General features: G+C 39.6%; 1 protein-coding gene across 1 annotated transcript in view; it reads left to right on the forward strand.

Annotated features, from left to right (window-relative positions):
- Positions 1 to 13,495, forward strand: part of lama4 (laminin, alpha 4) — a 54,370-nt gene extending 40,875 nt beyond the window's left edge. The window contains exons 22-40 of the mRNA XM_073492854.1: positions 29 to 174; positions 1,676 to 1,838; positions 1,939 to 2,072; positions 2,754 to 2,925; positions 4,607 to 4,738; positions 4,840 to 4,982; positions 6,711 to 6,840; positions 7,846 to 7,983; positions 8,246 to 8,379; positions 9,099 to 9,263; positions 9,550 to 9,694; positions 9,816 to 10,009; positions 10,131 to 10,320; positions 10,400 to 10,555; positions 11,569 to 11,728; positions 12,206 to 12,333; positions 12,449 to 12,542; positions 12,712 to 12,831; positions 12,918 to 13,495. Coding sequence (XP_073348955.1) covers positions 29 to 174; positions 1,676 to 1,838; positions 1,939 to 2,072; positions 2,754 to 2,925; positions 4,607 to 4,738; positions 4,840 to 4,982; positions 6,711 to 6,840; positions 7,846 to 7,983; positions 8,246 to 8,379; positions 9,099 to 9,263; positions 9,550 to 9,694; positions 9,816 to 10,009; positions 10,131 to 10,320; positions 10,400 to 10,555; positions 11,569 to 11,728; positions 12,206 to 12,333; positions 12,449 to 12,542; positions 12,712 to 12,831; positions 12,918 to 13,063 — 2,790 coding nt within the window. The 3' untranslated portion in view covers positions 13,064 to 13,495. The remainder of the gene's footprint in view (positions 1 to 28; positions 175 to 1,675; positions 1,839 to 1,938; positions 2,073 to 2,753; positions 2,926 to 4,606; positions 4,739 to 4,839; positions 4,983 to 6,710; positions 6,841 to 7,845; positions 7,984 to 8,245; positions 8,380 to 9,098; positions 9,264 to 9,549; positions 9,695 to 9,815; positions 10,010 to 10,130; positions 10,321 to 10,399; positions 10,556 to 11,568; positions 11,729 to 12,205; positions 12,334 to 12,448; positions 12,543 to 12,711; positions 12,832 to 12,917) is intronic.
- The last annotated feature ends 1,278 nt before the right edge of the window (positions 13,496 to 14,773 follow it).

Raw genomic sequence — 14,773 nt, forward strand, 5'->3', positions numbered from 1 at the left:
GAGGTTTTTCTGCTGTTTTTGCTCACAGGGTAGAAAAGACTACATGGGACTGGCCATCAAGAACGATAACCTGGTGTACGTGTACAACCTCGGGGGTGAAGATGTTGAAATCCCACTGAGTTCAAAGCCTGTCAGCCAATGGCCTGCAGTCTTTAACTACATTAAAGTAGAGAGGTAATTCAATTTAGGTTTAAACTTTAGGCCTATTGCAAGAATCACTGCGACAAACAGATTTGTTCAAGAGGCACATATAATTGATTTAATAAAACTTGTCAAATGATTTTTTCAAACAACTATGATTTGAATGAATGTGGAATTGTATGTGTTACTGCAATCAATGACAATAAAAATATAAGATAAAATAAAATAGATCAACAGTAGTGTTGGCGTAGCAATAAGCAAGAAAGGCAGTGAAGAAGAAGAATGTCAACATGTTTGTTAGACCTCAAGGATACACACAATGGGATTTGGTGAGTAATACTGAATGAAGACATAACTTTTGACTTTTTAAAATAAACTCCACAGAGCACCTTTAATTTATAATGTAAAACCATATCATTATCATCATGGCTTGCCAATTTATCAAAATAACTTTGATAAAACTGAGAATTTTTCTTGTTCCTTTGTTTGTTTTGTCTTTCCCATTTTCTTCTCTTTTTTTGATTGGTCAGTTCAGTATTTGCTACAGATATTTTCTTTTTTTGCCTCGGGCCTCTTTCCAGGTTACTATCCACAAGTTAACATCACCCACTATTATTCTCCAGCCTATCTTGTTCGTCACATCCTCTTCACCAACACCTTTTAAGTCACAGACCACTTTGCTTTAGTATAGCTTCATGTCAAATAATTCCTTTTCCTATTTCTGTCACAGCACAGTGCTGCTCTGATAACACATCTTTGGCAGCTGTAGTAACAATTTCCAACAGCACTACCTGTAGTTCTGTGGTGTTAAATTCTTCTTCCTACTCTTTGGTAACATTTTTGAGAACAAACCGTAATGGAACACATAGCTTTATGTAGAACTTTGGAAGCACTGATTATGGTAATGATTGTGTTAATGATCTGATCTCAAAGTAGATGCAGATTGATGCAGTGGCCAGCTGCTCCTTCAAATTTTGCTACATTGTTGTTTTTTTTGGTTTTACTGCTGAAACATGTACAGCCTTTGTCAGAAATAAACTGATCAGCATTGGAGAAGAAAGCGCAAGTTTTGGATTAAAAGCAGAATTTTGAGACGATCACTGTCTATGGCATCTTTTGACTATCCAGCCTGACCAGCCGGACTGCCCCAGGGAGGAAGAGAGTTGGGATAAGAGTAATGCTAATCCAGCTTGGATTTTAAGGCTGCTCCTGGCTAATGTCCAGTGGCAGGAAAAAGAAATGGACAAGTGGGACACGCTGGTCAAACAACAGGAAGTCAGAGACTGTTGGGCTCACATCTTTAAAGAGACTAGTCTCCACCACAGCATTCTGTAACAAGCTGTTACACTCGACAGATGGACCATGCTCTGAGCTGACTGAGAGCACATGCTCACATGCAGTCAAAGTGGATCTGATTTTGAACATTTAATGTGAAAAAGCAGACTGTATTATCATCACCATCTTGTTGCCACCGTTTACAGTCCCCTCGTGCAATTTAAAAAAAACAAAAACCTTTTGTGCTCTTTGCTTGCAGGCTGGGCAGACATGGGAAAGTCTTCCTGACCATCCCCAGTCAGAGCTCTACAGACGAGCAGAAGTTTATTCAGAAGGGAGAGGCTCCAGGCACTGATTCACTGTTTGACATCGACCCAAAGGATATAGTGTTCTTTGTTGGTGGTGTCCCACCAGATGTCAGGGTAATGGCTTTTCCAAACATTCCTTGATACAAATAAATCCTTATAAAATCATCCTTTTCTTCCTAAATGATGACATGTTTGTCTTTGTTTAATTACACAGCTTCCACCTCCTCTGAGTCTTGCTCCTTTTGTGGGCTGCATCGAGTTGGGTTTGCTGAACAACGATGTTATCAGTCTGTACAATTTCAAACAGACTCACAAAATCGATGTCATTACATCAACGCCGTGCCCCAGGTACAGATTTGCATGGCCGAATTAACCAGTTAAAGGGCCCTACGGCAAATAGTTGCTGTTGGGCTCCTATTAGCACCTGTCACTCTCTGTGCGCTGTGTGCCCCCTTCAAATTTATATTGAATGCCATGCACACAGCAGACTAGAGAGTTAGTTTCTGGTGATATGAATGAATAAACTTTATTCAGAATTTGCGGAATGTGAGCACAATATATATTACGTAATTATTAATACGCCTTAAAAACTAGATTTTGACGCACAAAAATAACATTTTACAACCACCATTAATAACTTTAGTTAATAGTTATTTGACTGTTAACAGACAATGTATAAACATCAGCACCAACTTTATAATAACTATCTAAATAATGTTTAAAGATGAAATGCACAGTATTTACAGTATTAACCATTTACAAAGTATTATAAAGATTAGCTGCAGGATTACAATAAACAATTGCTTAATAAATTATTTCTAAACCAATATTCATTGTTAAACAGTCAAATCAAATGACAAAACCAACTCACTGATACTCAGTCAACCTGGCACTTTTGGCTAATTCAGCCCTCTCATTTTACTTTTTTTTGTGTTACAGTATAAGAGATGTATACAAATGTATTATTTGAAAAACAGACAATTTCAAAATGTTGAAAGTGTTAAATGATGTTTCTTCCTCTGCCCTCAGGTACAAGTTGGCTTTTTCCCAGAGTCGTATTGCTAGCTACCTGTTTGATGGAACAGGCTACGCACTCATCAATAACATTGAGAGGAGGGGCAAATTTGGTGTCGTAACAAGATTCGATATTGCAGTGCGAACTGTTGCAAACAGTGGTGTCCTTTTCCTCATGGTCAATGGGGTAAGTCGAAAGACTACAAAAGACACCTTTTGCACTGACATATAAGCACAAGTCTGACAGCTCAAGCTGACCATTTTTACAGAGAAATTGACCATTTGGTGAATGTCGTGTCACTGTGACCCCTTATTTGACAATATTTGACCTCCATGTACTTAATTAAGAGGATCTACAGAGAAATGCCCACATATGTTGTTTTTTAAATATATACACTATAAAGTTAGCTCTTGAAAACAAAAAAGCAGTAAAATTAGAAAAATATTCCTGAAAATAAGCAAAATTATCTGCTAATAGAAAAGAAAATTTCTCTTGCCAAGATTTTTTTAAACAAGTAAAAATATCTCAAAGAACCCACAGTCAAGTAACTATTACTTGAAACGAGACTTGTTTCAGGACAATAACAAGTGAAATACACTAAATATAAGCAAATAATTCTTGATACAACTATTTTTTCATTCTTAATCTTAGCATAATCTCACAAAAAACATCTTAAAATAAAATACCACATGTCCACATCTAAATTTGAACCCACAACCTTCAGACTAGTAGATATGTTCACTAACCACTGTTCTACCATCCTATAATGCATCATATGGTGGCTTTCATAATAATAATGTCCATCAAAGGGCCTAACACTTTACAAATCAAAAGATCTTATCAATTATGAGATGGATGGCCATGAAACTTTGTACAGATATTTATGTCCCTCAGAGGAGGACACTCATTGACTTCGACGATCCCCAGACTATTGCTTAGCACCACCAGCAGGTTAAAGTTCTAACTTATTCAGTGAAATATCTCAATATTTACTGATTGAACATGTGGTTCACATTCATGTTCCCCTCAGGATAAATTGTATTAACTTTGGTGATCCGAGTATTTTTTTTATCTATAGTGCCATTATCAGGTCAAAACTTCGATCCATCCAATACATCGGTTTTTGACCTTTAAAGCTAATGACATTCCCATCAGTGTTCATCTTATATTCAGTACTGATAGTAAATGTCAGCATGCTAAAACACTGAATTTAATAATTATACCTATCAAACACCAGCATTGTCAGTGTGAGCATGTTAGCCTCATTGATCCACTAGCATGGCTTTACAATGGACAAATTTGACCAATAATAATAATCATCATCACTTGCATTTTTATGTGCCCAGTACATCTTTTTTATTGCTGTGGATGTCTGATGGTTGACATTATGCACCCTGTGGCTCTTCGCTGCATGTCATCCCCACTTATTCTCTCCTTCCATTTTCTTTCACTCTTTCTTGTCCTATCACAATAAAGCAGTCAAATGGCCCAAAACATTTAAAAAGATATTACACATCCCTCAAGCTTTATGATTTTTATTTTACTTTTATTAACACATGTTGGCATACACATAAACATTGCTGTCTGGCACAGTGACCAAGAAGTTTGAGCATACTGTACAACTCATGCCTATGCACTGAACCGCAAGATCACCAGTTTGAATCCTGACTTTTGGTAAGGCAGTGTGAGGGAATTTCTGCAATTCCAGCAATTGCATTTCCACATTCACACTGCATTTTTAGCAGGAAATGCATTTTCTAGTAACAACTGATGAAATGTAGAAAGAAGCATATATTTATCTTTCTTTGTTCAGTTTGGCTCAAGTGTCACAAACAGATCTTAATGCATTTTGACCTCTTCTTTTCAGGATAAATATTTCCTTTTAGAGTTAAAGAATGGCTTCCTGCGCCTAATGTACAACTTTGGCTTCAGCAGTGGGCCTCAACTTTTGGAGAACAACTTACCAAAGCTGCAAATAAATGATGCACGATACCATGAGGTAGATTATTTGTTCTGATTTAGCTTGTCAGACAATTTCAACTTGCACTTGTAAATGAGTTACGTGTTGCTGTAACTGTTAGTGTTGGGCTGTTTGTACAGGTGTCAGTGATCTACCATCAGTCAAAGAAGGTTATCCTACTGGTGGACAAGAGCCATGTTAAATCTATGGAGAATCCGAAAACCACTCTACCTTTCTCAGATATCTACATAGGTGGGGCTCCCTCAAGCATTCTTAAATCCAGGTGAGTTTATCTCCCTATAAAAAGATGTATTACACTCAACACAATAGTGATCTGTTTTCCAGGAACATATTTCCAACATGTAGACCAAAACACTTAAAGGTGAATTGGGCCTCACCCTTTGGATACCTTAAGTGGCAGCTACAGTAAGAACACATATGAGGATGAGTTCAGGAGTCTCACAGCCTGAGGAAAGAAGATGCTCTGTAGTCTGGTGGTACGGCAACGGATACCTTTGTATCTTTTGCCAGAAGGCAGCAGGGTGAACACATTGTGGCTGGGGTGGGTGTTGTCAAGTCTGGCTCCTTAGCAGCTACAGTCTCCACTTGTTAGATGATAATGTTGTATTTCTGCAGTTTTATGCTGAACTGGGTGTTTACAGTGGGTATAGTGGGTCTTTTCACTGGAAACAGCAATACATGCAGCTTAGTGTTCTTTATATAATGCAAATAATGAATTAAATATGCTTGTGTAAATGATATCACTGACAAATCCACAAAGAATTATTACCAAACTCTGCAGCTCTGCAGAACTATTTAAACTCTTTAAGATCATTGTATTTGTTTTACAACCCTCATATTCTGTGCTCATCAATTCTGTTTCCAGCAGCAGCAGAAAGTTGTTTTCACCCAAAAGGAAAAAAATAAAGCTCTAATAAATAATTTTGCACCACATGCCCAGCACCAAACAACAGACACACAGATGTTGATGGAAACCAAATTGGAGCTGAAAGGGGAGCTATAATTGACAGGTGGCCAGAAACATGACTCCAAATGATGTTGTTCTGTCTCTGCTGGATATGTTTGCTAACATGTGTTGTGAAGTTCTTTTGACCCAAAGTGGCCCAAAAAGTATTATTGCAGCCTTTTGAAAGAAATGTTGGAATTCACTTTAAAGAACAAGTTTACCCAAATGCTGGGTTCACCCACATGCTGATAGAAAGTCATCATCATCATCAACAACAACCATTGTTTATTCAGGGAAAAAAATGTTTTACAACAATTCTCTGAATTCACATTCATATGGGCTAGACAAAACACATATGGTAGTAACCATGGACCAACCAACAGAGTTGATCAACCAAAGTCAGGTGATGTTTCGTTGTCCACAACACAACATTTCTTAAGCTTCACAGCAAAACAGTGTTGTAGCATTGTCCTAAACAACTGAGGTAGATGGGGACTTGTTTTAAAAAGTAAAAAACAACTGAAAAAGAAAACATAAAATGGCTCCATACAGCTAGTACGGCATTATCCAAGGCTCTAGAAGCCCAGAGATCCCAATATTGATCTGAAAAGACATTATTTACACCCTTGCGGAGCTCATGCACCCAATTCAGATGTGCGTGCTAACACTTTTAGCTTAGCAGCTATAGTAACATCTTATCAAATCAATTTGGGATCTTCGGGTTTCGAGAGAGGAGGATTATGCCAAACGAGCTGTAAGGACCCATTTTATTTTGCTTTGTGGACTATCCAATATTCTATTGGCATGGGGTTGGGTAGATAATAACTGAATTTTGATTTTCTTTTTCCTTTAAAGTTTCAACTCATTACTTCATGTTTGTCAAGAGATTTCCTCGTAGTTCCTTTACTCGACAGTAATAATTTGAGGCAAATATGTGACTCCTAGAGTTTTAGATAAGCCCCACTGACACCACAAGAAGGATATATTTTACATACGAATTTAGAATTTCACTATAAGATATTGACAGTATGTGTATCACCACAGGCCTGAGCTGTCTGCTGTCACAGGCCTGAAAGGTTGTGTGAAAGGTTTCCAGTTCCAGAAAAAAGACTTCAACTTGCTGGAGGAGCCTGGCACCATTGGCATCAGCAGCGGCTGCCCTGAGGAGTCCTTTGTAAGTGCTCCCTCCACCACCACAGACTGTAGCTGCATATGTCCTCTGGGATCAGTGCCAAATACGAATGAAATGCAGATTGCACATAGGGGGTTCTATGTGACACCAAAGTGGCACACAGAGCGTGTCATTGATAGTTTCAGAACGACACAGGTGTCATTTTCACTGCCAGCGCCCATGTTGTGTAAATAGCAAATGTACTTGTGCCCATCTGTGCGCCACTGGGCATGTTGGTCTTGAGGTGTGGTCACGCGCACTGATGGTGCATTGCTAACTTTAGGTAGCAGAAAGCAACTGTGCCATAGACCAACAAAGAGCTGGCCTAAAGTCAAAGGCGCAGTGTGTTTCCTGCTATTTAAAGGGAGCGTTATTCAGATAGTAAGAAGCACGTACATAAACGGGTTCATATTGTGGGTCCACTCATGATCAGAGAGGCTGTTTTCAACCATAAACTTTTCCATGTGTGCAGTAATGTCACTACAGCAAATATCATGGCACATTTAAGCAACTAAACTAAAACCTGTAGTTATAAACTTGACAGGAAACAACTTAAACTTAACTTAAGCTTCTGAAATAAATATTTTTAGACAGGATCTCAGGATTTAACTATTTTACTGTATGAATCCGAACTGTGGTGTGACTTTTTAAGTGTGTGACGAATGACTGTGAAATGGTGAAGGCGGGACCAGAGGGTCCAGCAGCTGAGACCACCTTGTCCCTCAGTGAAAACAAGTGTCACTATTTATTAGCAATGTGCCAGGTCCTGGTGCCCCTGGTTCTTCAAAGGAATGGGAGATGACACTCGGATTGGTTTAATTTGTTACATTTAAAACACACCCATGACTACTGAAGAGTCTACATACAAGCCCTTAAAAAAAATAATTGGCTGTTCTCAGCTTCCACATAAGTCAATTGATATTCCCATTGGGGCTCACTGAACTGTAAACTGATTGGAGAATTAAAGGCAATAGGTGATGAAAGCGTGGTATGTTTTTATTGTTACAGATGTCCCGAGAAGCCTATTTCACTGGAGAGAGCTACCTGGGTTCAACAGCAAAGATTTCACCCTTCGACAACTTTGAGGGAGGACTCAACTTTAGAACACTGCAGCCAAGCGGGCTGCTTTTCTATCACAGTGAAGGGGTATGCATTAATCTATGTCTGGATGCAAATGGAAAACAGTTGCATTTCACAAAGTGGTATAATGCTGAATTTCAAATGGTTAGGTTGGAAGATTGGTTTTTGGTGCAGTTTTAATTTCCTAAAGAATTTGGGGTTAAAACGAGAATATTCACAATAATCATAAGTCAAGACAAGAATTTACCATTGATGTGATTAAACAAATATCTGAATGACTTTCCTGTGCTGCTAGGTAATAACTATAATCTAATTTTCTACTCTTCAGTCTGATGAGTTCAGCATATCCCTCGAGAACGGAGCAGTGGTGCTGAACTGCAGAGGCACACGAGTTAAATCTCTCAAGAAGCAATACAATGATGGACGGACACACTTCTTAGTGGCCTCAGTGAACAATCAGAAGTAAGTTTTCACCTTCACAGGTGCAGGGTCTTTCTAACACCTTTTGTGCACACCTGTGTTGGGTTTTGATTTCAGCGAAATCTTCATTGTGTTTCCTCTCAACTGCAACACATTAATTAGACGTCACTTCACTTTAGACATAAAGAGAGAGCAGAATTACTGTTAAATAGAATAGTTATTATAGTTATCCCAGTAATTACATTTTAAGATTGTTTAATTGCTCAACACATATGTATATAAGAAGATTAGGGCCGCAGTAAAAAAATAAATTGAGTTCGGACTATTTGTTTGAGAATTCTGACACTTGTTTTTCAGAGTTTAATGTTAAAATACTGATGTTTTTTTCTCTGAAAGAAAAATCCTAATTCTGACTTTCAATTCAGAATTCAGGGGAAAAAAAGGCCAGAAGTCTGAGAAATTCTTGCCCAATTTCTCCTCTGTACAGCTCGGCAACTGTGTGGTAGGTCTAGGTTGGGTTGGTCAAAATTGGCTGAAAAATTACATGTGATTATTCCTTTTTACAAAAAACAACCCCACACAGGTTTGAACCATCCAAATATATATTTTTTTTCACAATAGAGCAAACTGATACAGGAGAGACATGTCTGATAGTGATAGTGATACACTAGGTAGGAAGTTTGAAAAGAAGGTGACTAAGCACTGCTGACTAAGGAAAAGTAAATGTTAGAAGTACTGACTGTTTCAACTTTTCACCTTAGGTATTCACTGTTAGTCGACGACAAAGACAAGCAGGAAAAGAAACGTCCATCATCAGCTACGAGATCCTCATCAGGCTCTGCAGTAAAGACCTTCTACTATGGAGGGTCTCCAAGCAGCAGCTTCAAGAACTTCACAGGCTGCATCAGCTACGCCTACATCAACAGGTAAATAACCACTGAAGAGTCACTACAGCCTAGAATAAGAGTGGTTGAAACTACTTTGTTCTACAGGTTACACCAGGCCAAATTGTCCCCTCATATCTCTTCAGACTGCAAGTGAGTTTACTCTGAGAGCTCTCTGCCCCATCTCCCTCAATGCGAGGAAGAGATTCACAAATAAAGCTGTAAGCGACTAGTTAAGGACAAAGAGTTTGTTGCTATGGTGACGTGTTGGTGTGTTAAAAGCGTAAAGCCAGCTCTCTGCCTGTCACTCCTACCTGTATTTCTGTAGACAGGACCGGGACATTGAACCAGAGGACTTCCAGCGGTACACAGAGAAGGTCCAGACCTCCTTGCAGGACTGTCCAGTCCAGCGCCCCCCTGCTGCTCTGCTGTCAAGGCACAGGGAACACACTTCGAGAGCAAAATCACATAAGGTAAAATGAAAAGAATGTCTTCAGTATACCCAGATGAACACTGTTTTTATGGGGATCTATCTTTTTTTCTTTTGGTTGCAATGATCTTAGCCATCCTGACATCCAATAAACGTTCTTATAGGTGAGCAGGGAGAAGTCCAGCCTCCCTCTGGGCCTGATGGAACTGAAGAGTGATGACCAAAAACCATCAGAGGGGAACACTGAACCCTGCTACCTCTCTACAAGTCCTAGAGCAACTCGCCAAGCATTCCACTATGGTGGCATTGCCAACAGCAGGCAGCACTACACTGCCCTCCCAGACTCCCTTTCTGAGAGGTATGTCAACTCTTTTCAAGTAACCTCAAGGTCAAGTCTTTTTAAAAGCTAACTCTGCACATGTACTTTCAAGGTTTCTTTCTGTCTGCAAACATGACAAAATGCACCTACCACCTCCCAGGTCTCACTTCTCCTTGTCCCTGAAGACACACTCATCCTTTGGCCTCATCTTTTATGTATCTGATGTCCAAGAGGACAACTTCATGGCTCTCTTCCTGGCCCACGGGAAGCTTGTATACACCTTCAACGAAGCAGACCAAAGAGTAAAAATCAAGAGCGAGGAGAAATACAATGACGGTGCATGGCACAATGTAAGTTCTCTCAATCTGTATGTATGCATGGGTGGATGCATGTTTAGTTATGTGTCAACAATTTCTCTTCTCCCCTAAGGTTATTTTTATCCGTGATGGGAGCATGGGGCGGTTAATAATTGATGGGCTCACAGTGCTGGAAGACAAAGCTCAGGGAAGCAACGCCTCCTGGCATGTCAGCAGACCCATTTTTGTTGGAGGGGTTCCTCCAGGAAGAGCCCTGAAGAATGTTCAGGTATTGTTTCAAGTTCATGCGGAAGAGATTTAACATGAAAAACAAACACAGCAGGGGTAAAATGAAATGCATGAATATTCAATAAAGGTATGTAGCTCTGAAATAAAATCAGTAAACTCTTACAAAACTCTTTAATTTATAAACTTTTGGAATATTCCAGAACATATACGGTCATACCAGCAGACGTCTAGCTCCACTCAGCTTTGACTGCTCTTCCCACAGACAGCAGAAACTACAATGTGACAATCCTAAAATGCAACAGAAAGGCATTCTCTGATTTCTTTAAAACGGTATAAACTGTTTTCACATTACAATTATTTGACCCATTGTTAAAGTTCCAATGAAGTCAAAATCGATGTATCACATATATTTCATCTATAAACCAGTGTCAGGCCCAACAATGACAAAAAGGTTGTTTTGTGGGTACTGATGACTCATGTTGCACTTTTATATAAGTTTTTATGCTTTAAGTGTTTGTGGTGCTGTTATGTATGAAAAGAAGGATGCTATCAGAGTGAAGTTTGTCTGGGGGCCAGACCTCAAAGATTACAGTACAGAAACACAACTTTATAATTTGTTCCCTAGAACTGGATCATATTTTATGGAGAAAATATTTTCTGTATACCTCTGGCTGCTCTGCCTTAAATCTGGACAAGTTGCTAAAGTAACTGCTAACTACTACTAACCAGCACAACACCACAACCCAGGTGTTACTTTGGAGGCTCCAAGTCACACCTCCAGGCCAGGGTTGTATGCAGCCTCAGAGGATGATGGAGGCCAGTTATAGTACTGAGTGGCACAGAGTTTCCTGATGGACAAATACCGGTAGCTTTGTTGCTAAAATAAACTAAATGCTGCTAAATGTAGGATGTGTTTGATGTTTATAAATTCAACTTTTTGTTTGCAAAAGAGACTACTTTATTTGTCTTTCATATTTTACACCACTTAAACATCTACTTTCCTGTGTCTTTTTTAAAACTGAGTTTAAACATCTGATGTTTGTGTCTATATAGAGAAACTCTGCATACAGCTTAACCGGCTGTTTGAAGAACCTTCAGCTTGATGGGCAGTGGCTGTCCTCCATGGCAGGGACTTTTGGGGTCACTCCATGCTACGAAGGACTCTCTGAAGCGGGAACATACTTCTCAGAGGAAGGAGGATATGTTATGCTGGGTACAATTCTACTAGTTTTTTAATGAAAAATAAAAGAGACAGGCTTGTTGTACACCAGCTTCTAACTAAAACTAAGGAATTGTACAATTGTATAAAAGAAAAGTGTTGATTTTGTGCAGTCTCTCTTCCCAAATGTGACACCATGTGCATCTGTTATATTACATGGCTCATGAGATTCTCCCTTGGAAATCTCACAAGCCCCTCTGGCCTTTTACCATTGTGTGTGCATGGAGAGGGTTTGATTGGGGGAAGTTGAGAGGGAACATGATGCCCTCAGTGCAGCTGTGGTGAAACAGTGTCCCTGGAGGGTGAAGGCCCCAAGGAACTTCGGCACTGAGCTGTAGCTGTTGCGTGAGATGAGTAATTTCACAAGTGCACACACGGCAGAGAAACATGGCTGATTAATGTGACAAAAAGGTGAGGTCCAGAGAGGATCAGGTACCCAGAACTCACCTCATCTCGCTCTCTCTCCTTCAGATGAAACTTTTGACCTCGGGCTAAGGTTTGAGCTGGTGATGGAGGTACGCCCCCGTGTGTCATCTGGAGTGCTACTGCATGTGCAGACAGCAGATGGCTATTTCACTATGTACATTCATCAAGGGGAGGTAAGCCATTGGTACACTCATCCAGAGAGATATACACATCCAGGTCAAGTTATGTTAATCAAACATGCATCTTCTGTTCAGAAAGTATGGAAACAGTATTGGTGTGTGTTTTCAGGTGGTGGTTTTTGTGAACAATGGCTCTCATGAGTTCTTCACAAAGGTGTCACCAAGACCTGGTGTGTGTGCTGGCAACTGGCACAGAATCACTGGTGAGCTTTTCTGAATTAAAACTGCGAAAATAAATAATGAAAAAGAATAACACTGAAAAGTTGAAAAAAGTCAACAATGGCTGGGATTTGTTGTATAGATATGATGTTTTTGTTGGTAACTTAACAGCGTTTTTGCATTTTTTTTACATTCTGTCCTGCTTGATCTCAGTGATCCGGGATGCCAATGTGGTCCAGCTGGATGTGGACTCTGAGGTCAACCATGTGGTGGGACCTCTAAACCCCAACTCCACATATACCAGGAAGCCAATATTCATTGGTGGAACTCCAGGTCAGCCAGGAGCACATTCCTGTTGTTCTCCTGTTTTTCTAACTCTACACCTTTGTAATCATGTAATGTACTCTTCTCTCTCTCAGATCTTTTCCTCCCAGAGAGCATCGCCACCAGAAAGGCCTACGTGGGCTGTATGAGAAACCTGACCATCAATAACATCCAAGTGAGCTTTAGCAAAGCTGTTCTGGTCAGTGGAGCAGTCAGCGTTGGAACCTGTCCAGCAGCATAACACTTGTGTCCACACCATCACTATCCCCAATCCAGCACTGACCAAACACATTAAAAACTCTTTCTGTAAGACATAACCATTAAGAGAATTATTGTCACCGCTCTTTACACTCTGTGTCAATGATTGTGATTATTTTATCTTTTACTGTAATTTGTCATTTCTTGTTCATTGTTTTACATGAAAATGTCTCACACCAAGAATATGACCAAATCCCTAAGAAATAAAGAGAATATAAACAGATTTCAGGTTCAGAACCATCCTGAGGGACCTACAGTTTATCCAAGATTTAGACTTCAATTATTTCTTTTAAAAGAAGGTCTTTACTTTAATTCTTTATAACCTCAATGGCACATTTTTTGTACAAGCTCATGTTCAAAACTTTCCTTTTCGTACTGTTTTATTTCTGATGAATAAAAAATATTTAACATCCAATGTAAGCTTGGCATTTTTCTTGTTTATCTTCATATAATAATAATAATAATAATAATAATAATAATAATAATAATGATAATAATAATATTTTAGTAAATGAGAAGGGAAGCGTGTTGTTTTTTGGTAATCTGAAGAAATGTCACTCCATGCTTCCTGAAGCACCTCCCACAGGTTGGATTGGCTTGATAGGCACTTCTTACTTCGTATCGTACCCACTGAGCAGGCAACATCTGTGGACGTCAAAAACAGGTCGATATCATGTCCGTCGGGCCAGGCCATGATCTGGACGTCCATTGACAGCCAGAATTAGTCGATAAATGACGTTGAGAAAAGACGTCCAGTCAGGCCATAATCTAGACATCCATTGACATCCAGAATTAGTTGACAATATACGTTCATAAAGGCTATGATCTGGACGTCCACAGACAGACAGAATTAGTCGACAAACGACATATAAACGTCTATGCAACGTCCAGAAAATATGTATAAAAAACTTTCATTCTGGCTCCCCACCTCTTTTAGACGTCTTGGATGTCCATAAATGACGTCTAAAAGACGTGATCTAGACCACTTTTTGCTCACTGGGTATGGTCATGCAGGCCCCTCGATTGTTAGGCCCATGTGGTGAGGTCGCAACATCCCCCTTTGGTCCAAAGAGTGAGTATAATATCTAAAGGATACTGAATAAATAGGTGTATTATAGAACACTACCCCATATAAAACAAATAAATAGCCTATGTAGTATTATTATTATTCCCCTTTATTGGCAATGGTGTGGCTAATTTGTGTGCTGGGCAGAGTTAGGAAGTATTAGGGGGTGGAGCATCAGGAGGTTGCATGCAATGCATCCTGGTACATGTAGGCAGGCTGTGCAAGCAGGAAAACTCTAATAACCCAACTTTCTATTTCAAGATACCACACACTGAGGATTTTATTGCCTCAATCAACTACATTTACCGTCAACACTGATTGTTATATCCACAGAAATACAAACACATACATGGCGAATTCCTCTAAGTTTTTTGCGGTGCCCTGGTTTGTTAACTAGATGAAGTAAAGTGACCAATAAATGACAGTAGAGAGCAGCGTACGCTTCGGAGCATACAGCCTGCCGAAACGGCATTCGAATAAGAAGATGAGGCACTCTACAGCTGCAATTGTAACGTCCTTAGTGTAACTCCACGCTTCCAAGTCTGAAGTTGAAGTGTGTAGGGATCGGTTCAGCGTCTACTGTTCATGCCATTTCCATGGTAATACGTCATCAACACTCGACCAAGC

The sequence above is a fragment of the Pagrus major genome, chromosome 22, assembly GCF_040436345.1.
Source record: "Pagrus major chromosome 22, Pma_NU_1.0".
Taxonomy (NCBI): domain Eukaryota; kingdom Metazoa; phylum Chordata; class Actinopteri; order Spariformes; family Sparidae; genus Pagrus; species Pagrus major.